General features: G+C 34.1%; 1 protein-coding gene across 33 annotated transcripts in view; it reads right to left on the bottom strand.

The window, feature by feature from the left end:
- Positions 1-24,766, bottom strand: part of RIMS2 (regulating synaptic membrane exocytosis 2) — a 572,519-nt gene that overhangs the window by 406,389 nt on the left and 141,364 nt on the right. For 21 of the 33 annotated variants that reach the window (XM_070221631.1, XM_070221642.1, XM_070221652.1 and 18 more), the window contains one exon: positions 20,196-20,207. The exons of the other annotated variants lie outside the window; for them this stretch is intronic. In XM_070221631.1, the coding sequence (XP_070077732.1) occupies positions 20,196-20,207 (12 nt within the window). The remainder of the gene's footprint in view (positions 1-20,195; positions 20,208-24,766) is intronic. 33 annotated transcript variants of the gene reach the window in all.

Raw genomic sequence — 24,766 nt, 5'->3', positions numbered from 1 at the left:
TAAAGAAATTAATAAAATGCAATCTCTGCCTTCAGGAAACCAACAGGTGAGACATATAGGTAAGCAAATAAATCATGGTACAATCTGATAAGGACAGGAGTAACAACGTATAGAAGATACTGAGCAAGGACTGATAAAGCCTATTAGGATTAATGAAGGAAGAAATATCTAGGCTGGATCTGAAAGAATCTGTATGAGTTTGTTAAATGGACAAATTAAAGAAGGGGACTCTAGACAGAGGAAATAATGTGTAAAAATACACAGAAGCATTAAAGAGAATAGTAGTTACCAGCTTTCTCTTTACCTTGTCCTCTCCTCAAACCAAACATATTTAATCAAATCAATGATCCCTGGATGTTCAGGGACTCTATCTGGTTCTTGTATAGGGTACTTTCAGTGTATTCCTAGTGAACATTAACTTTTAATTGGCCATGTCCCTGCTTTTTCAACATCATAATAAATTCTAATACTATGCTATTAGATTAACATTAGCCTCACTTGGTGCCAACTTCAACTAAATAAGCATACCCTCAGTTTCAAGAAGTTCAATGTGCTGGCATTTTCAAAAGGCACACAAGCAACTTGGCAAATTCTCTTATGATAAATACCTAAAAATAAATTCCAGACAAAAAGTTAAGCCAGCGACCAATGCACATCCTGCTTAGCAGACACAAGTCCCTGAGGAATCCCTACCTATTCACTGAAAGCCCAGGTCAGTTACTCTGTGGATGGTTAGAGCTAATGCAGATCTATTCTTAGAGATCCAATTTGGTCAGCTCCCAGGTTGATTACACTCTGGTGGGCTCTCAGATAGTCTGGATTCAGAGAGTCTGCTGCAGTGAAGCACAGGGCTCCAGACCAGAACATACCTTTCTCGTCTATGCCCATGCTAATCTAGTTCCACCATCCAATATAATAAGAACAACCCTCAAGATATATATTTATGACACTTAAAGACCTAGTGTGTTATATAAAGAAATAGACTCTGAGCCAGTAAGACCCTTCATTAGACTTAAGGAAAGTACTATGTTTTGTTCCCGGAGATCTGGAGTCCCTGAGATATAGATAAAGAAATCCCTTGTAATGCACACTGGGTAAGGGAATACAAAATAAAGAGATGACTTTTACAATATCTCATTAAATTGTTCATTTTTATTTTCTAATTTCTCTTAATACCAAATGACCAGACCAAAATAGAAAACTGATGTTAATAGAGAAAGAATACCTGGCCTGATGTAGCCAGTTTTTCTAGGTTCTTTTGATATGCCTGAAACAATTTTTAAAATTTTAAGTAATATTGAAGCTTAAATCAAAGTGATTGAAATTTAAAATCTTTCCACTTCAATTTTGGTTTCATGATGCTGTCATTTCTTAAAATAATAAAATAATTATCTCACTTTATGTCTTTTTTATTATTTCATCTGCTCACTTTGGGTTGAGGGCAGGGAAAATTTAATGATATCATGAAATATCTACTTAATCGCTTAATTATTCACATATTCACAAACAGTTATTGAATACTTACTACTATTTGCCAAGCTTTATGCTACTTACTAGATATACAGTGATAAAGAAAACAGACAAGTTCTTTTCTCATGGGGCTTACAGTATAGTAGGGAGATAGACAATAAACAAGTAAACAAATACCTAAGCAAGATAACTACATATGTGTGCTTTGTAGAAAATTAACAGAGTGATACAATAGAGAGTAAGTGGTACTGAATGAGAGTAACACCCTATAGAGGATAGTCAGAGAAGGCATCTCTGAAGTGATGACAGGTGAGCTGATACCAAAGATGAAAATGAGCCCTCCATGTGGAAAGCTAGTGAAAATGCATTCCAGGTAGAAAAAACAACTTACGTATATGGCTACAGGTAGGAAAGGGCTTGGTGGCTTCAGGGACGGAAATGCTTGAGGAAAAAAAAGCAACGAGGGGAAGGATGGAATGAAATGATGTTAAAGAGATAGTCAGAAGCCAGATCATGTATTACTTTCTGTTTATGCCCTAGTAAGAAGTTGTGCGAGAAAGCACTTCAGGGATTTAGGCAGAGGAATGATATAATCTGATTGCATTTTGAAAAAGATCACTCTAGCAGATGTATGGAAACTGGGTTGGAGAAAAGAAGCAGAAAGACTAATTAGGAAGCTATTGCAGGACTCCAACTGAGACATAGTAGTGGTTTAGAGTAAAATGATAGCAAAAGAAATGGAAAGATTAGAGGAAAAAGCCAACAGGACTTGGTGATAAATTCAAACTATTGAGTAAGGAAAAGAAAGAATAAAGTATTACGCCTAAGTTTTTGGTTCAAGAACAGGATATCCAATGATGCTGTTTTTGGGGTGCCTATTAAGTTTGAGAAGCCTATTATATGCCCAAGGAGAGATGTCAAGTAGAGAGTTGGATGCATGACTCTAGAGTGCAGGTCACGACTAAAACATATATTTAGAAAACAGTAGTTGCTATGGACTGAATATCTGTCTCCTCAAAATTCATATATTGAAATCCTAACCCCTAAGTTGATGGTATTAGGAGGTGGGGCCTTTTAAGTCATGAGGGCAGAGACTTCACAAATGGGATTAGTGCCCTTGTAAAACAGACCCGAGAGAGAACCCTCACCCCTTCTGCCATGTGAGGGCCCAGCAAAAAGACGCCATCTATGAACCAGAAAGTGAGCCCTCACCAGACACAGGATCTGCCAGCACCTTGATCTTAGACTTCTCAGCCTCCAGAACCGTGAGAAATAATTTTCTGTTGTTTATAAAACACCTTATCTATGGCATTTTGTTATAACAGTTCAGAAGGCCTAAGACATTAGTATATAGATGATATTTAAAGCCATTCGAGTGTCCCATATTCTACTTTCTTATCCTCAGAATTTGGTTTATTCAATTAATCCTATAAGTGAAATGGAGGGGCACGCTAAGGAAAACAAGCCAAATAATTCATGATATCTTTTTGTCCACAAAGGCCTACAAGATTCTGTTCAAGCTAAATATCACCTCTAGTATAAAATAAAGACAGAAAAAATCTTCATAGAAGAGGAGTCATTTTTAGTGACAAAATTCAATTTGAGGCCATTATATTATGCTTCAAGAATCCCCTAAGCCCTCCCAAAAACATACCAAAATGGTGTTTCCATATAAAAACCAATCCTTAAATTAAAATTAGTCAAGAATTAAAATTGAGCTAAACCTTTAGTAACTCTAAAGAAAAATAGGTTCCCCAGATTCATTCCAGTCAATTCATAATTGCTCGTGATATGTCAAAATTATTCCAAGGTAAGTGCTAAAAGAAACCAAAGCCACATTCTCTTCAATGCCAGAATATAGTTTTGTGTTTCTTCACATTATTAAAGAACTTGGATAAGTCATTCTCTCAAATAACTAGACTCACAACAAGCATAATTTCAAAGCTAGTAAACTGGCCAGGTCTGTTCATGCTAGTGATAAAATGGAACAAATTATTTGTTGTTGGACTGTTCTTTTCTTTACAATGTGGCTTTATGAGCATCAAGTCTCTGATATCAAAAAGCCTATATTATCCATTGTTTTGTAGAATTCCATCTTGACTACAATATAACAGATACTAAAGCTCTAAAAATATTCTAATCACCACAAGTTATCTCAAGGCACTCAAGTCAAAACTCATATTAAAACCAGTATGATGGGGGGACTGGTCCAGTGGTATAGTGGGTAAGTTTGCACACTTCGCTTCAGTGGCCTGGGGTTTGTGGGTTCAGACCCCAGGCATGGACCTACACATCGCTCATCAAGCCATGCTGTGGCAGCGTCCCACATACAAAATAGAAGAAGACTGGCACAGAGGTTAGCTCAGGGACAATCTTCTTCACCAAAAAAAAACACCAGTATGATGGCACATTAAAGTAATCTGACAATTACTCTGCCTAGACAACAATGTATAAACAATAACAAATTATTTTAAATGCAAAGCTAAGCTCACAAAGGAGGAAAGTGTGAGGTACCAAAAAGGAAGTTGGAGTTACAAACCAGATCGTTGTGCTCAAAAATGTGTGGTTTGAGATTTTAATGCCTATATATGGACAACACAAGGATTAAAAAAATAAAGCCAGGGGCCTATACAGGCTGAAGAGTTGAATCTACAATGATGCACAATTCAGGGTACTGAAAACTCCATCTTTTCAGTGAAAGATAAACAAGGAACATTTCGTGCACAGACAAAGGAAAGCACAAGGAAGCACGTCTCTGCCTGTACTCTGGACTAACAAAAGCAATGTCCCCTGAAAATCAAAACATCGTCCTGCACTTCATACAGGTTTGTAATTTGCAGCATAATCCAGGAACCCACAAGTCCAAAAGTTATCAAGAAAATTGATGACAGGACAGAAATTTTACAAAGACACTTGAAAGAAGAAAAATTTTAAACCACATGAGAGACACACCATTAACAATGGCTGCAAAAGATTCCCATGGACTGAGGTTCCCTGAAAATAAGTTCACTGGTCAAAATTACAAACCACATGAGGAAAACTCTACCATGAATGATGAGGAGTCACAAAAACAGAATCTAAACCTAAAGAATTTCAAATAAAAGAATAATCTGCTATAGATTATACATATATTTAAAATTATTAAAGATATAAAGGAATGAATAAAAACACTAATGATTAAACACACACAAAATAAAATAAAATTTCTAAAAATTAAAAATATGGTCATTAAGAGACATTTGCTTCTGCTTATGATGTAGAACCTTACAAGAGAAAGTCCCTCCCACCTTAAAGACAAAAATGATGCAGGTAACCTACAAAGTCCTAGTTTCTTTAAGCCCTTCAAAGAACCAAGATGAAAAAGGAACCTACTGAACCTAAATACCAAAAAGTAACAAGCCCTTCTGAGGAAAAAGCAAGGCAGCTGGGAAGAGGAAGATGGGGGCAGAGCAGAGAGAAGAGGGGGAAGCCTCCACAGATGTAGGTGAGAAGATACAAGCTGAACTTTTAACAAATGTTTAAACACTGAGTGTGGGTTGGTGTGGCCATGTTAATATCCCTGCAAACCCCAGACACAATGGGCGTCTGAGCCCACCTAGAAACTCTTTTCCATGATCCATTAGCAGCTTCTCACAGGAGAGATTGGTGGCAGGATAGGAAACTGAAAGATAGCCCTTCCATGACACAGCAGTGAGGCTAGAGAACTCAGAGAAGAACCCCACAGTGCTTCAGGTCTTATGCTGGGTAGTGGACAATAAGCATTATCACTGAGGAATGATCATGGGACCTGAGGGAGACCCCTGCCGAACAAGGAACAGGCGCATGAGGTCTACCAAAGCCTTAGGATGAAGAAAGAGATTTGAGAAACCCTGTAGACGAGCCAGAACTTGCACTTAGTACAAGGTGTTATTATCTGCAACTGGAGGAAAGGCAGGAAAGTGTAGCGAGACCCCCTCTGAGGAGCAAGTATATAGTACCTGTTGAGATGTAAGGGCAGGAAAGGAGAATTGAAAGAAAATTTGCAGATAATCCAGCCCTTACAAGAAATAACAAGCAGCAGCTGTCTACTGTTTCACATAAGAAATAATGGACGGAGTCCAGACGACAATAGAAGAACTAAAGATGTTAAATGTTTAAAGCGCTAAAAGAAAAAAAAAACATTCGACCCAAATTCTTCATCCAGCAAATGTATTCTTCAAAATTCTGGATGAAATAAGGACATTTTCAGACTCATAAAAACTGAAATATTTCATCTCCAGCAGACCTGTACTACAAGAAGTATTAAAACAAGTTTTTGGCTGAAGGAAAATGACATCTGGTTCTAAAAGAAGGAATAAAGAACACCAGAAAGAAAATAAATGTTAGTAAAGGATTGTTGTTCAAACTTATTTTTAAATACGTGCACAGACACATACAAATCCATTTTAAAAAACTGTTGACTGCTTACGGTTATTTTAAATAACAATGTAATGTGGGGCTGCTAGTATATTTGGTAAAGTATGCAAAGTACAAAAAGCAGGAAGGTGGTCATTGGAAGTAACCTGATGTGAGTAAGATCCTTACATTATTCATGAAGTAAAAGAATATTTTGTAAGTAGACTGTGATACGTTAAAGACGTACTATATTGTAATCTCTTGAGAATCCATAACAAAAATAAAAGAAAGAGACATAACTAAAAGGTCAATAGAGGAGATGAAACAAACTATTTAAAAAAAAGGAAAGAAAAAACTTGCTTCTCCCCAAAGAAGACAGGAAAAAAGAAAAAAAGGAACAAAGAACAGAGAGGACAAATAGAAAAACACACCAAAGACAGTAGACTTACACATATCAACAACTACATTAAATGTTAACAGACTCATTAAAAGCAGAGAGTATTGTAGACAAGACACAAAAAGCTAGACCCATCTAGATGTTATTCATAAGAAATTCATTGTACACATAAGACCTGTGGTGTACTTATTTACTTGTTTTATCAGTTACTAAGGGAGGGGTGTAAAGTCTCCTAATACCGATTGTGGATTTGCCTACTTTTCTCTTTAAAACTTCCAATAAAGACAAAGACAGGTTGAAAGTAAAAGGATGGCAAAAGATTTACCATGAAATCCCTAAGCATAAGGAAGCTAGTGTAGCTATATCAAATATCAATATCAGACAAAGTAGCCATCAAAATTGAGTGTTACCAAACATAAAGAGAAGCACTTCGTGATAATAAAAAGGTCAATTCATCAAGAAAACAACATTCTTGAATGTGAGTAACCTAATAATAAAGCTCTCAAACAGATGAAGCAAAATTGGAAGTATGAAAGTACAGAGTAAGGAAAGTAAGGAGTAGGAGTAAGAGTAAGGACTAAGGAGATTTTAATACCTCTCTCAGTAACTTATGAAACAAGCACACACAAAAATCGGTAAGGATTTAGAAGTGTTGAACCACACCATTAACCAACTTGATCTAACTGATATGCCTGAAACAATACTTTCAACAACATCAGAAATCACATTCTTCTCCAGTGCACATGGAACATTCACCAAGAAAGACCACATGCTGTCTCAATAAGGAACACAATCTCAAGAGTATGCTCTCTGGCTGCAATGGCATTAAATTACAAATCAATAAGATATCTTTAAACAATGCCCAAATATTTAGAAATAAAGCAACACATTTTAAAATAACCTATAGGTCAAATTAAAAAATCAACAAGGAAATTTTTTACATAGTTTAACCTAATGACAAAATGTAAGCACACATAATTTACATGCTAAAGCAATTCTCAAAGGGAAATTTATAGTTTTAATTGTCTGTGTTAGAAAAGAACAGTATAAAATGAATAAGGCACGTTTCCACTTTAAGATGCTAGGAAATGAAACAAAATAAACCCAAAGGAAGTAGAAGGAAGGAAATAATGAAGATAAGAACAGAAAACAACTTAAAAAAGTAAACAAAACAAAACAATAAAACCAAAATTAACTCATCCCTACCAATCATTGATTGTGGAGAGAGAGAAAACAGAAATTATCAGTATCAAGCATGAGAGAAAGGACATCTATACGGACCATATCCAATATTGATGGCTAATCAGTGGATATAATGAATAGCTTAATGGCAATACATTCAACAGCTTAGATAAAATGGACAAATTCCCACAAAAACAACTTAACAGGAAGACACAAGAAATAATCTATAGTTCTATATATTTTTTTAAAAATTGAACACGTAATTTTAGAACTTCCCATAGAGAACTCGAGACTCAGTTGGCCTTACTGGTGAATTCTATCATATGTCTAAGAAAGAAATAACACAAACTCTTTCAGAAAATCGAGAAGGAATAAAACCATTCATTTTATGAGGTCAGCATAATCTTAAAACCAAAACCAGAAAAGAACATAGAAGAACAGAAAATTACAGGGGCCGGCCTGGTGGTGCAGCAATTAAGTGCGCACGTTCCGCTTCGGCAGCTAGGGGTTCACCGGCTCCGATCCCGGGTACAGACATGGCACCGCTTGGCAAGCCATGCTGTGGTAGGCATCCCACATATAAAGTAGAGAATGGCAGGCACAGATGTAAGCTCAGGGCCAGTCTTCCTCAGCAGAAAGAGGAGGATTGGCAGCAGTTAGCTCAGGGCTAATGTTCCTCCAAAAAAAAGAGCAGAAATTTACAGACCCATACCCTCATGAACATAGGTGGAGAAATCTTTAACAAAATACTAGTAAAGCAAATTCAGAAATGTATATATTTTTAAGAATATTATATCATAACCAAGTGAGTTTTATCCCAAAGATGTAAAGCTCTTTATGAAAATGAAAGATTTCGATTTACCACATAACAGATTAATGGAGAAAAATCATGTGATGATATTGATAGAAGAAAAAAAAACTAAATAAAGGCAAAACCAACAAGAAAAATATTTTATGGTTTCTTTTCATTGTCCTCCTTGGTCTCTATGCGAATTTTACATCAGGTTAAAAAAAAAATTATCTGCCTTTTTATCCCATAGTTCAACCCTATCTTAATCACTTCTCCATTAAGCAGTCAAAAATTTCTCTAACATGTCTCAGTGACTGTCTTTAGAATTGGAGCTGGCCAAAGAGAGGTGAATGATTTATAACCTTTAAGACCATGAAGCAGGAAATTCATATATCAAGAAACCTCCAAGCAAAACTGGGATAAATCTGCAACAGAAATGGAAAACATGTTTGCACAGGGTGGATGGGGGCAAGGGGAAAACCTTGAAAGTAATTATACAATTGCAAAGTAAATTTTAAAATATAACAAAATGACAAGTTATATAGATTATTTTAGTGAATATATTTTTATTTCAGGTTTTTTGAAGGTTCTAGCTAATGCAATTAAACAAGAGAAATAAACGAGAAAGGAGGAGGTAAATTATTATTATTTTCAGGTCATATGGTTTCATACTGTTAAAACTCAAAAGAAACAACTGAAAATTCTGATAAACAATATAATTTAGAAAGGTAGCTGTGCACAATATTAAGACACAGAAATCAATGTATTCCCAGGTAAAAATAAGCAGAAAATTAAAATATTTCACTTATGATTTTAAAACAAATTATTGAGAAATATGCAAAATTAATATAAATAATGCTATTGAAGGATATAAAGAAGGATGAATAACTCAAAAACTATATTCTATTTTGAACATGAAGACTTAATATCATAATAATGACAATTCTTGCCAAATTTATCCAAAATTAAATGTGATGGCAGTAAAAAAATACCTATATTATTTATTTAGGACTAAATAGATTGATTCTAACATATAGAAGGAAAAATAAACAAGCAAGTATAGCAAAGAGAATATCTTTGCAACTCTAGGGTAAGCAAAGATACCTTAGGCTACAAACATCACTAACCATAAAAGAAAAAATTAATAAACTGGACTTCATCAAAATTAAAATTTTCTGTTCTCCAAAATGCACCATTAAGAAATGAAAAGGCAAGCCATACACTGGGAGAAAATATTCTCAATACATATATCTGATGCCAGTATTCAGAATACATATAGGGAGAACACCTGCAAATCAATAAGAAAAAGACAAAAAGAAATTTTAAAATAGGCAAACATTTAAGCAGACGTTTCACAAGAGAAGTAATATGGATGGCCAATAGACACTAATGATGCTCAACATCATTAATCATTGGAAGTAGATATAAAATCCAAACCACTTCGCACCCACTAAAATAACTTAAATGAAAAGACTGACAACACCAAATGCTGGTGAGGTTGTGGAGCAACCAGAACTTTCACATATTGCTGATGGAAGTATAAAATTGTACGTGAACTTCGGAAAACCATAATGAAAGTTAAACATATACCTAACTTCTTGTCCCAGCAATTCTACTTTTAGGTATTTATCATCAAAGAGAAATGAAAATATATGTCCCCAAAAAGAGCTATAACACAAATGTTTATAGTAACTTTATTTATTCTAGCCAAAAAAAAAAAGACAACCCACATGCCCTGAAACAGGAGAGCAGATAAACAAATTGTGGCATATTCATACAATACAGTAATAGTCAGGAATAAAAAGGAACAAACTTGACATAGGCAATAACATGGATTAATTTCTTAGACTTTGAACTGAGAGAAGGAAGACAGTACTTACTATATGATTCTATTTATATGAAGTCCAAGAACAACCTAACCTATCTATAGTAATAGAAGTCAGAAGGCTGATTGCTTCTTGGGAGAGGCGGGTGAAGAACTGACAGGAAAAGGGCATGAGTGAACTTCCTAGGATGATGGGAATAACATATATCTTGATGAAAGTGATGGTTACATGGGAATATACATATTTTTCAAAACTCATCAAACTATACTTAAATCTTGTACATTTTATTGTAAATTACACTTCAATTTTTTTTAAGGAAATAAAAGAAATAGCCAAGAAATTTTTGAAAACAAAAGAAGAGCAATGTGAAGAAACTAGCTCCAGTGGTGTAACATTAGGGGTGGATGGGAGGGATTTGATGTAATCTGCCCCATCAAAAGGTTTACAATTGCCTACATATAGAGATTACAATAAACAGGCCAACTTTTAGTTAGTTTTATTATTTTTTTAATATTCTATACAGACAATACTCTCTTCCTCCCCATATTGCCCCTAGCCAGAGTGTCCCAGTCCCACTGCCACTCCCTAATATGCCACTGACCAATACTACAAGGTACTAGTAATATATATTAAAAAGATACAGCTGTTAAACTACATAGTACTCGGTACTGGCTCAAGAATAGAAAAATCAATGTGCAGAGTAAAGACTCCAGAAATGGACCATAATGCATATGGGAATTCTATATGTGAAAAAAGTGGCTGTGTACATTAGTGGATAAAAAATGAATTATTCAATAAATAGCATTATGACAAATGGGTAAAAATATGAAATAAAGTTGGATCCATACCCTATAACCTACACCAAAATAATTTCTGAATGCCAAAGCCCTACATACTTAAAAAATTGGAAAAGACAACCTAACAATTGGGAGAAAATATTTGCAAACAATATATCAGATAAGGGGTTAATATCCAAAATATACAAAGAACTCATACATCTCAACAAGAAAACCAACAACCCAATTAAAACATGGACAAATGATCTGAACAGAGATTTCTCCAAAGAAGATATATGGATGGCCAACAGGCATATGAAAAGATGCTCATCATTAGCTACAGGGAAATGCAAATCAAAACTACAATGAGGTATCACCTCACTCCAGTCAGAATGGCTATAATCAACAAGATAGGAAACAACAAGTGTTGGAGAGGATGTGTTGAGAAGGGAACCCTCGCACACTGCTGGTCGGAGTGCAAACTGGTGCAGCCGCTATGGAAAGCAGTATGGAGTATCGTCAGAAAATCAAGAATAGATCTACCATATGATCCAGCTATCCCACTGCTGGGTATTTATCCAAAGAACTTGAAAACGCAAAGGCATAATGATACATGCACCCCTATGTTCATTGCAGCATTATACACAATAGCCAAGACTTGGAAGCAACCTAGCTGCCCATCAAGGGACGAATGGATAAAGAAGATGTGGTATATATACACAATGGAATACTACTTAGCCATAAGAAATTATGAAATCCGGCCATTTGTGATAACATGGGTGGTCCTTGAGGGCATTATGCTGAGTGAAATAAGTCAGAGGGAGAAAATCAAATACCGTATGATCTCACTCATAAGTAGAAGATAAAAACAATGACAAACAAACACATAGCAATGCAGATCGGACTGGTGGTTACCATAGAGTAAGGGGGGGAGGGCAAAAGGGGTGATTAGGCTCACATGTGAGGGGATGGACTATAATTAGTTTTTGGGTGGTGAACATGATGTAATCTACACAGAATTGGAAATACATTACAACGTACATCTGAAAGCTATATATTATTATAATCCAATGTTACTGCAATTAAAAAAAATTTTTTAATTAAAAAAAATTGAATGCCTCCAGCGCGCACACACACACACACACACACACACACACACACACAAAAGCCATGATAGAATATGGAAGAATTTGTTTTTGTAATCTTGGAGTAAAGGTTTTATTACATGTGAGATAAAATCCAGATGCTAAAAAAGACTGATAAATTTGACAAAAAGGCAAGTAAGCATTCTTACATACAAATAAATAAAAGAAAAAAAATGAACACCTGGGATATTTGCAGCATATGTTATAAAGAATTACATTCTTTAACATATAAAGGACTGATATTAAAAAAAAACACTAATGCAAATGAGCAAAGAACGATATAGAGTAAGAAAAATGCAAGCCCCTACATGATAAGGAAAATATGAAATCAGAACTAAAGTCTCCTCTTACTAAAGAAATAGAATTTTGATTAAAAGGAAGCTATGAAGCAGTCACTTAGATTTTAGTAAACACCTCATTAGTTACAAAGATCCATTATTTGAACTCAGACTAAAATTAAATGTGTCAATTCAAATGGGATTTTCCTATACTCTACTTCCCTTATGAGTTTCATCCTCCTTACATTTCCTGACACTTAGTATCAAGGAAGAAAACAGCTTTCAGATGTACTACAGAACCTGTCTTTATCTTTAAAAGTATAAATCCCATCTCCACATTTGCATATACTTTAAGTTTTTAGAAACATTTAAAACATCATTTTGAAAATAAATGCACGAAGTCATAAGACATTGTTATAGTTAGTATGGCTAACAGTGATGGTTCATAAATTTTACTTGTTTATCATTTAAGACATAAATTACTTTGCAGTGAACTTGCTAAACAAACTGTTTCTAAATGGTCATGCGGAAAAATAAACATGCGAAATTATCATAAACATTTTGAAAAGGAAGTAGAACTATGGAGTTTTGGTTTTTTTTTCCTTTTCTGCCTTCTTCTAGCCCCTTTGTCCTCCAATTCTCCACTTAAAAACATAGTGCAACTTCTATTGCTTGATAAAGTATCTTGCTTCAATGAGTACATATTAATAAAACTACTTTTGATTATTTTAGAACCTAAACACAATGCAGAGTTTTCCTCTTCTTTGAAAGCATGAATAGACAGTACAAAGAAAAGGAAACACAAATGGATTCCAAACATGAAAAGATGTTCAACATCACTCATAGTAACATAATTGCAAATTAAAATTATAATGAAATTGGTAAAGATACAAAAGTTGGATATATTGTGTTTTCAAGGATGTGGAAACAATCATTCGCCATGCTATTAGTGGAAATATAAATCAATACAACGGTTAGAGAGGGCAATTTGGCATACTGATCAAAATTTCAAATGTTCTGCAATTCCATCTTAAGGAATTTACCTTACAGGTTTACTTGCACGTATGCAATGTGAGAGATATATATAACTATATTTATAATAGCAAAATATTAGATATAATCTGGTTAAATAAATTTTGGCATATCCATACAAGATAATAATGAATTCACTAAGTTAAATGTGATAATTCTATATGTATCAACATAGAAAAATTCCCAAGACATACAAGTAAGAGATAAAATTAAGCTGCAGACTATTTGTGTAAAAACTGTATGTCAATATAATATCTCTTAGAATATATAAAAGAAAATAATAACTGGTTGCCTATGGGGAAAAGAACTGAGGTACTGAAAAATTGGAGGACTGAAGGCCAGGGATGGAAAAGAAACGTTGTTTTCATTATATATACTTTTCTATCTTTTGAATTTTGTACCATGTTCCTACATTACTTATACAAATACATAATCTTCTTTAATGTAAGCATAAATATTTTGTATATACCATAACATGGCAGTGATGAAGAACTATATTCTAAAGACTCATAGGAATTGGAGGATAGGGTGGGACCAGAGGAAGGAGTTAAGGGAACTGAAAGTGCCATTTAGGTGGAAGGGCGTTGAGGGCAGAGACTGCCATAAAAGAAGAAGAAAATGGAGAAAGGGATCATGAAAATGAAAAATGAATTTATTCTGCCAGGGAATAAGGACTCACAAGCAGCTCCACACAAAAAAGAACTGGCCCATAATGAGTTCTCTCCAGGCTCTGTCCTGGTCAGATAAATTAAACCTAGGCCTTGGAGAGATCAAGCAGAGCCAATGGGGGAAGAATACATCCAGGACCTGTTAGATCACCGCTGGACCCAACAACTAAGAGTATCACATGGCAATCATCAAGCCAATACTATACATTGTTCTATTTTATCTTTTCTATTAAATATAATAAATTCTCCTGTTTATTTTTGGAACATGATGGTGGGTTATACTTTCCTTTTTAGTACTTAGGAAAGAGGGTCCTCAGAGTTGTGGGGAAGGAATCAATAATTAAACATAACAACCCGATACTTGTATACTTATTTATTACCTCTTTTTTACAGATAAGGAAAGTGATGCTTAAAGTTATAAAGTAATTGGCCCAAATACTATAGTTAGCAAAGTGATAGAGCCTGGCTCAAAACTCAGGCATTCTGAGAGCTGAGTTTGTGTCCTTAACCATTTCATGTTACATCTCACCTTACCCCCGTTAGGCCCTCTCCCACAGCTCACTGTTAGATGGAAGTTGTCGTGAGAATGAAATGAAATAATACGCGTTAAAAAGTTTATGACAGTGTTCTTCATACATAATGATTGTTTAATAAGTCTTAGCTGTTATTATTAATAAACATCTCTTCCTTGGTTTCCTAAAGCTCTTTCAACTCCGTATCTCCACAACTAAAATCACTGCCTTCCCTCTCTGCCGTAAATATGCCCTCTATCTTCCATATGCTGGATTCAGCACAAATATCCTCATTCAATGCAATAATCTAGTTGTCATCCTGGCTTTTTATTCAACCACCAAACTTCTCAGTTTTAACTCTCAACTCTCAAATCTGTCACCCCATATAGATACTGACACTTTCTATTTCAGGGGCTCATAAACTCTCATCTATGGCGTTTAACAATAGCCCTTCCTTATCCATGGTTTTGCTTTCCATGGTTTCATTTACCCATGGTCAATCATGGTCCAAAAATATTAAATGGAAAATTCCAGATATAAACAATTCAGAAGTTTTAAATCACATACCATTCTGCATAGCGTGATGAAATCTCCTGCTAGCCCACGCCATCCTGCCCAGGACATGAATCATCTCTTTGTCCAGCGTGTACATGCTGTCTATGCTACCCGCCCATTAGTCACTTAGTAGCCATCTTGGTTATCAGATCAACTATCATGGTATCCCAGTGCTTGTGTTCAAGTAACCCTTATTTTACTTAATAATGGCCCCAAAGTGCAAGCATAGTGATGCTGGCAATTCAGATGCCAAAGAGAAGCTGTAAAGTGCTTCCTTTAAGTGAAAAGGTAAAAGTTCCTTACTTAATAAGGCAAGAAAAAAATCGTATGCTAAGGTTGCTAAGATCTATGATAACTTTTATTACAGCATATTGCTATACTTGTTCTATTATTAGTTATTGTTGTTAATCTCTTACTGTGCCTAAGTTATAAAATTAAACTTTATCATTAGCATGTATGTATAGCAAAAAACATAGTATATACATAGGGTTAAGTACTATCGGATGTTTGAGGCATCCACTAGCGGTCTTGGAATGTATTCCTCACACATAAGGAGAGAATACAGTAGTTAAGGGAATCTCATAGAGGATAAATAAACAGGTCTCATTTTCAGTTACAGATTGGATGGAATGGTATACATAATTGGAATAACTCAATCAAAGCAAAAGTTATCCAAAAGATGGAAAAGTAGCAATATATAATCAAAATGTATGGCCTGTCCCTGCGCTCAAGAAGTTAGCTATGGTGCAATTGTACTTTGTAGTCGCTCCAACTTCCTCTAAACTGTCGTAGCCAAAATGAGTGTCACTTTAAATCAGTTCTTATTAGTAAGATCAACTTCCATAAAACTTCAACATATTATCCTTGTCAGTATTTTCTCTCATCATATATATATATATTTTAATTTCCTTGAGATATTTCATTTTACAGACATTTTATTTCACAAAATTTTCACACTGTGAGTTTTTAACCCATTTTTATAAGAGACTTAAGTCAGATTTTCAATGCTCACTTCTGTATTTACTCAAAATATGCAAATAACCAGGTGAATGATTTTTAAAATGATAAATTTCCACTAAGCTTAGAGTGTATAACATATTCAAACAAATATTCAGCAGCCCCTCTCTGTCTTTTGATTTACTCCCTGCCTTCTAGATGTATTTTCTTCTAGATTCTTGTTGAATGGTATGTTGTCTAAATAAGATAGTCCAAAATACTCTATATAGTTGATGAGAAACTCTGGATGTTTGTATTGCTTTCCTACTAAATGATGTAAGAATTTTGGGTTTTGTCAGGCTCATAATAAAAGAGGCAGAATAGTAGTAGTAGTATTTAAACTTGTGATTTTATTATAAGAGTTAGCCCTGACAAAGCTGTTATATTCAGTTTCTAGAACAATTTTATTAAAGTCATATACATGTTTTTGTATTAAATATAAATGCAAAAGCAAATAATCTACCACTGTTAAGACAATATTTACTGGAATGCAGCTCCACACAGCTATTACCTAGATGAAATGGAACAATCAAACATACTTTAACTTGAAAATGCTTTTAAGTATATGCTAAATTGCAACTCCGTAAGAGAATAACAATGGGCAACTAGATAAACACATAGGATACGGAAGCCTGAATAAGGTACTTAAATCAGAAAAAGCATCAGATTGCAGCAAAAACAAAGAGCACTTTGCTCTGAATGTCATAGCTGTAGCTGCAACCCAACAGATAACCTTTAGCTTTATGCTTCTGAAATGTGAGAAATACTATAGGTCATGTATCATCCTTCCACACCCTTCATTTCAATAACATACCATTAGTAACATCATTTTTTAATAATAAAAGTTAATAACCTGTCAATAACAAGTGAAATTTTTACTTATTATTGTCTCAAGAGATATTGGCATCCTAAAAGAACTGTTGTAAAAAGAGAGAGGAATAATTTAAGATCCTCATTAAAGTGGTCTTTGCATAAACAGATAATATTGTCTCTAGACAGTGAAATGATCATCACTTTGTTCCAAAAACTATAATTTCACTATGCTCTCACTAGACACTAGCAGGTCAGTATTTACTAAAAGATGAACAGATATATAAATGTCCTAATCTATGGCAAATAATGCACCATGGAAGTTTAGTTTACTTATTTGTTCGACTCATCCTAACAAGTCTGAGAAACATCCAAATTACATTAAAAAAAATTCAACCTCCTTTGCTTTGATTCTATGTGAAATAGAATGTATTCATATTTAAGGAAATATTCATTCTCTAAAACCAACACATTCATATTAATTTACTGTTTGCAACCTGAGGTAATTTATATGTAATACATGAGCAGATGTGTTAAGTGATCCTAATTCTTCAAACATTTATAGAGATAAAAGCAGAGAGATGAGTATCTGGCCAATGATCAAAACATGTGCTTCTTTATTCCACTTATATATTTCTGAAGAACACCTCTAGCTGTTTGTATGGTTTCCCTCCTATACACTGCATCTCCACTAACATTTCCATTAGGAACGATTTTGGCTATAAGTGACAGAAAATCTGGCCACTGATGGCAGAAACAAATTGGGAGTGGGTAGTTTTCTCACACTGGAGAAAGGTTTCTGATGGTGTTGAATCAATGGCCCAACAATGTCATGACTAATAACTCAAATATTCTTGGCTCTTCCCTCGTCTTCACAAATGGCTAGTGAAGCTCAAGACATCACTTTTGCCTTAAAAGGCAGTGCCAGCTACATCTTTCTTTTTTATCATGACTTCCTAGAAGCCCTCATAAATTTTCTTATACCTCATTTGCTAGAACTGTGGCACAGAGCCATTCTCAGTTGCAAGGAAAACTAAGCAATTTTATATTTTTCAAGTCCTTCTATCGGGGGTTGCAAGAGAGAAGGAAATTGGAAATGTCTGTTAGGACAGCCATTAAACAGGGTCTAGAACAGTCTGCTCTTTCAACTTCTCAACATTCCATACATATATTTTACATGTAGCAATTCTCCCTCTCCCTAAGGGAGATAATCCCAAAGTTCCATCTAGTCATCAAATCTAGCTCTGAATCTAGGATCTCTGAGGTAGAGCAAATCTTTCCATCATGGCCGAGTGTGGATCATTGTGAACCACTGACCTATACGCTGAAAGACAAGTTATCTATTCCCAGTACACCCAAGACACAATGATGGAGAAGGAACAGGGTAACTGCAACAAAAACTCTCATTCAAAAACAGGAAAAATGAGAAATATACAGTGGCCAACTGTTCACAGCACACAACAATCCCTACATGAGCAATACCTCAATTTCCTTGGATATCCTATCTGGCAGCCCCTGATTCAGCTACCCAGGAGGTTCTCCCTTGACTTTTGTCATTCATATTCCCTGGTTCTGCCCTTTGGGAGTATGTCCCTTGTCCATTATCCTCCTTAGCAATACATGAGATTTGCATTGGCAAGTGTACCCTTCTTGCATTTTGTACAGCTTTTATCTCCACTGCTTTATATGTATCATACTGTTACTATGAGCACAGGGTATTGCCTTAGAGGTTGAATAGTCAGAATGTTTGCTATGCAAGCTTGGGGTTTCTTTAGCCACTAGCCACATATGGGTATTTAAATTTAATTAAAACTAATTAAAATTAAAAATTCAATTCTCAGTCACACTAGCCACGTTTTAAGTGTTCAATATCCACATGTGACTAAAGCTTACTGTATTGGATGAAGATATAAAACATTTTCATCATTGGTGAAAGTTCTATTGAACAGTGCTGCATAAAGAGTGTCATAAAAAGGCCTGTTGAAATTTATTTTAATGTTCCAAATACACATAAAATTAGTATACTTTAATCTGTTAGTCAATCCATGGTTTAAAATATAGACTGGCACATTATGAAATCTTGTCAATACATGAAAGTCATTTTCATAGCTGAGTTATCACAGTCTCATTTCCAGGATAGGTGTCAGAATTCATTATGAAATCTACAGACAATAATGAAAACATTATGTATCCTGTGTTAACTCTGGACACAAAATTAGCACTAGAGATTCTAAAGGCAGTGGATTGCCTAATTTGCACTACTTGAATTGCCTGAATTGCATTACTTAGCTAATAAGGTTGGCTGGCAAAAACTGGTAAGGTCTCTAGGGAACCTGCTGGAATTGAGGATGATGCACAGTCTGGGAGATGTCTAAGTAACTGACCTGAACATCTTCAAAACTGCCTTAAAAGTTTGGTAGAATTCTTATAGGTAAAAAAAAAAAAAAAGGAAAAGAAGGTAGTCACGTTTATCTTTTCTTCTGCTCAGAGCTTTCATTCTAAACCCACATCAGTATTTGCCAACATCCACATTATCCCCAACCTAGTAACTGAAGACTAAAGAGAATAAAAAAGCTCCAATTCGCAAAAAAGAAGGCACTCTTTAGAAGATCTCAGCTGAAGGATGTTCTCTTTGGGTTTTAAGCCAATTTAATTTGGAAAACTTGAAAAGACCTCAAGTTTTAGTCTGACTCATCAAAAAATCAAAATAGAAGGATTTTATCTATATTTGCAGGATGTCGTCAATCTCCAGAGCAGATCCAAACTCAAATCAGACTTCTAAGGGCAGACACTAGCAGATTATTAAAATCTAGCCTGTAGTCAAATTCTATATGCCTGAGTATTTTTAAATTATAAACACATCTAATATTCAACCTGAGAATATAAGATAGACATTTTACCAGTCTCTAAAACATATTGTTAAGAAAAATTAAAATACATTAAATATTTAAATCAGTTGTAAATATATCCTTTGGAAGATCCATGTTCAATATTATTGTGACTTGTTATTACAATACTAACTCAGAAGTTTCTTTTAAAAATTATGACCACTACAATGATGAATTTAGGGAAGTAAAATATGAGCAAAGAAACTCTTATCACACAGAGGAATTCTATAAGATCTTCTTTAAAAAAATAAATAAATAAATTCTAAAGAGGCAAGCTTCTTTAAGTATCAAATAATCAAATTTTCCTCTATAATATAATAAAATGTGCTTTTCAGTAAATCAGATAGCATGCTTAAAATATATCTTAATGTTTAGCAATTATCATGCACTACAACTGTAACAAAACATTTAGAAGTATATAAATTAAATACAACTATAAAATTAAAACTAGCAATAATAACAAGAAAAAAATATTAGACAGAAAAAAGACTCTAACCACTTTGTCCTCCTGGTGTGAATATCCACGAAAGCAAGTTAGAAAGGACAGAAAAGACAAAACAGGAAGAAATAATTAATCCCATTCTTAAAACAAATAAGAGTCTTTAAGAGTTTGTTAGTGAAATAAAAATTCTGAAAAAGTCTAAATTACATTTTGACTGGAAGATAAACTTTTTAAGAGGAAAATTTTTTCCATACATTTCAAACAAGAGCATGTTATAAACAAGAATATGTTAAGGTAAATAAACAGAATAATTTCTATAAAAGCCATTAAATACCCAAACATCAAAAAGAATGCTCTTTTCACAAATAAAATCTTAATCAAACATTCAATTAACTCAAAGCGAGAAACTAAAAAATGTTAAAGAAAAAAGCTTTTATGTACAAAAACAATAAAACACAGCATCACTATTTATCTTTAATTTCATCATATACTATCAAAAGTAGACAAGATTTAATATGAATTAAGCGTATTGCTTTGAAAAGTTATTTCTGTCCCACTAATTTAGAAGTCTTCTAAACTTTATAATTAAAAAGAAAAAATTTAATTAGAAAAAGTCATTAAAGATAAAATATTATTGATTACAATTGGTAATTTTGGGTCATAGTTTCCCAATATTATAAATGTGGAAAAATAAAATAAGAGATATGATTTGGCCAAGAAAACATATTAAGATATGCTAAAATTAAAAACAGTTGCATTTCTCTTTACTTAAATATAAAATATTGATAATAATAGTAAAAATGATAATGTAATAGTAAGATCTGATATATTACAAGAACCTATACATTAAAATTAAAATCATGTGTTTTGAGGTATCACTGCTTCTCTAAAATATGGGTGGCAGTACATAATACTTGTGACTAAGAGGAAGGACCTTGCAATCAGACAGACTTATCTTAAAATTACACCTTTTTTAAATAAGACTTTTAGCTGTATATCTTCTGCAATTTTCTTAAGCCCTCTAAGCCTTTACTTCCTTATCTGAAAAACAGGGAATTATTTACTTCATAAGGCTTTCTGAGAATTAAATAAAATAACATGAAAAGCTCTCAATACAGTGGCTGGCACACAGTTCTCTACCTGATATTCTAGCCTATTAACACATAGGATATTGCATACAAGGGATAGGAGTGCCTCCTTTACATTACTGTGTTCTTGGCTGTTTCATTTGTTACAAATATTGAAACTAAAGATCCTATAAAAGCTATTGTACACAGTAAAACTAAAGATCATATAAAAGCTATTGTACACAGTCAAGGACACCTATTGCCAATCATTTAGTCCAACAAAAATCATTTATGGAGCACTCATTACATATGCATCAGGCACTACACTAGATTTCCGAGACATAAAAAAGGAGTAAAACAGCTAAATGTAGTGAGAGATAAATAAGAACAAATCATTGCAGAACAGAGACATGTTATGAAAGCAAGAGAATAACAAAGCACTACGGAAACACAAATGATTAAGGAAATACTAGCATTTGGAGAAAGGATTAAGAGCAGTGTTCTGGGAAGTAATGAGGTCTTCAAAGAATAATGAAGAGAATGTCGGCCAGACCAGTGACAGAGAACGTTTTATGCAAAGAACATGGAATATACAAAAAGCACAAACAAAACTGGCATATTGGGAATAGAAATAGTTGAAAATGATTAGATTATAACTGATACACTTGAACTAAAGTCTCCAGAGTTAACTACATTAATATCTAGCAAAAACTTAGAAGCTAATACTTTCACAAGATAACTCACATTGCAGAAATTTTAAAAAAGAAACAAAATGAAGTCATAACTAATGAATTTGCTAATAGTTTGCTAATAGCTAATCCCTCTTAACAGATAAAACAAGTACAATTTTAGCTATAACATATACATGAAATATTACTGCCATCATATCTTTATTATCTTTCAATAGGAATAAAAAATAAACACAAAAATCTATCCCATGATTTATAAATAAGGCATAAGCTTATCAGCTACTATTTACTGAGTGTTCACTATTACAATGTGCAGGCTGATTGGGAGGAGACAAATCTGGAAAAAGGGAGAACAATTAGGAAGTTGTTGAAATATTTCGAGTAAAAAACAACTGTGAGAGTGGTATGTACTACAGTAGTAGCATGAAGAATGGAGAGAAGTAGATTGACTTAGGAGATACTGAGAAGTAAGGTTCCTTAAGACTTGATTGAGGAACAGGAAGAGTAGAGAGACTTTCAGAGACTGGCTTCGGCAACTGGGAGAACAAGAGGACAATTCTTTGAATGAAAAAAACACATGAGAAGCAAATTTGGGGAAAATAATGAATTCAGTATAGACAAGGTGAATTTGAGGTGCCTATTTATACATCCAGAGATTTTCAGTAAGCAGCTGTATAGGTGGATCTGGAGCTCAAAAGAATAATCCGGCTGGTGGAATCAATCTGTAAATCATCAGTACATATATAATATTTGAAGCTATAGGAGTGAATAAAATCTCCCAACGAAATTGTTAAAGAAAAACTGAAGAATGAGAATGATGATCCCTGATCAAAATGGTTCTTCTCTTTGAACTGGCAAGTCTTTCAAAGAATAGAAACTTAAAACAAAAGGATTAGCTATGTCTTCTAATCAGATTTTAGTAATACAATTAAGTCAGAAGTTTCAATGTTTTGTCAAAAGTGATATTAATTTCATTAATAATCAAACTGGAATTGAGTTGCTCGAAAATCAAAGGTAATGTATAAATGTAAAATATCATCAAGGACTTTAAGACAAAGACTGATTAAAATCTCACATGAAATATAAAAAATAACCTGCTGTAGAGGAATATTTTTATTTTAGACATATGGATAATTTGGATTTAAAATGTTCTTTAAAAATGAATTTTCACCTGAATCATTTAGATATTTACTTCAACTTTACACTTAGTCTGTGTTTTTTTTTTTTTTTTAAAAAAAAGACTACATGATTCAATTCAAAGATTAAAGATTAGGGGTCGGCCTGGTGGCATAGTGGTTAAGTTCGCATGTTCTGCTTTGGCAGACTGGGATTCAGGGGTTCAGACCCCTGGTGCAGACCTATGCACCGCTCATCACACCACACTGCAGTGGCGTCCCACATACAAAACAGAGGAAGATTGGCACAGATGTTAGCTCAGCAACAGTCTTCCTCAAGCAAAAAGAGAAAGATTGGCAAAAGATGTTACCTCAGGGCCAATCTTCCTCACACACACACCAAAAAAAGATTAAAGATTAAAATAGCTTTATATATTTTACATACATATTCATTATGGCAGACTCAGTTTATGTATGCAATAAGGAATATTCAACCCAATATACAAATATGACTAATTGAATAAGAAAACATATGTGAAAGCATCCCTCATGATATCTGACATGTATAGTAGCTAAAAAGGAATCTAGTAGCACAAAAATTATTGCAAAACACTTTTATAGCACTCACTGTGTGCCAGGTTTATGTCTAAGTGCTTCAAAAATATTAATTCACTTTATATTCACAAAAATCTTGTGAGATAGGTACTATTACTATTTCTATTACAGATGAAACTGAAGCAGAGAGAGTAAGCATCTTGTACAAGGTCACACAGCTAGCAAGTAATAAAGCTGGAAATCAAACTTAGTCTCACTTCAGAACTTGGGCTAGAGCCACCACACTATGCCACCTCTATATAATGCCAGTGTCCCCTGCTGGCTTTATATATATTTTCTATAATTTAATTGATCAATTAATTATTTTAGGTCATAATTATTAGACTTGAAAACCCTAATAATTTAGAGTATGTCCAAAAGTATTTATTTAAAATTTATTGTATTTTATTTTCTAAAATAATTTTATACTCACCATCTTTTCCTTATAATCAACTCTCCCAATGGCCATCCTTACTGTTTTATCACTTCTGCTGATAACTAATCACACTCCCTCTCCTCAAGATCAATTTACTTTAACTGTTAATCTACCTTCTCATTATCACTTATTGATTCTATTATTCTCTTTCCTGTTATTTCCTCTTGATAGTCATAGCACCTTTTCAGATTAAATATGGCAATTTTATCTGCCAACAACTATTCTTTATGCAACTTTCCATTATTAGTTCCCCAGTCACGTAGGAAATTAATGTCAGTTCCCCTCAGACTCCTTCTCTAGATATTCAATCTTCCTCCTACTACTTCCCCCTCTGTATTGCCAAAAAGAAAGATCCCTCCCTCTATACCAGTGCTGTATACTTTTCACAGTTAAACTGCCATCACTTGTCTCTTTTTGCCTACCTTCTGTAATCAATCTAAAACTACCTGTCTTTCATACCACTACAACATTGTTCCATCTCCTCTCTCAAGCCTGGCCTCTTTTTTCAAGAACTGCAACAACTAGATACTGCCCATGCAGTTTATCTTTTTGTTATTCATCTACAAGTTTGGACTGCCATCTTCAAGAAAACATTATCACAGGACTGAGCTGCAGCAAGGAGCTGGATCAAAAGACAAGGCCTATCCCAGAATAACAAGCCCATGATAAGTATACCAGAGTTCTTTCTTCCACTCATTCACTCAATACACTCAACAAGTATTTG

The sequence above is a fragment of the Equus caballus genome, chromosome 9, assembly GCF_041296265.1.
Source record: "Equus caballus isolate H_3958 breed thoroughbred chromosome 9, TB-T2T, whole genome shotgun sequence".
Lineage (NCBI taxonomy): Eukaryota > Metazoa > Chordata > Mammalia > Perissodactyla > Equidae > Equus > Equus caballus.
Note: the sequence above shows the minus strand (reverse complement) of the source record. Positions and strands in the feature narration are given on the sequence as shown.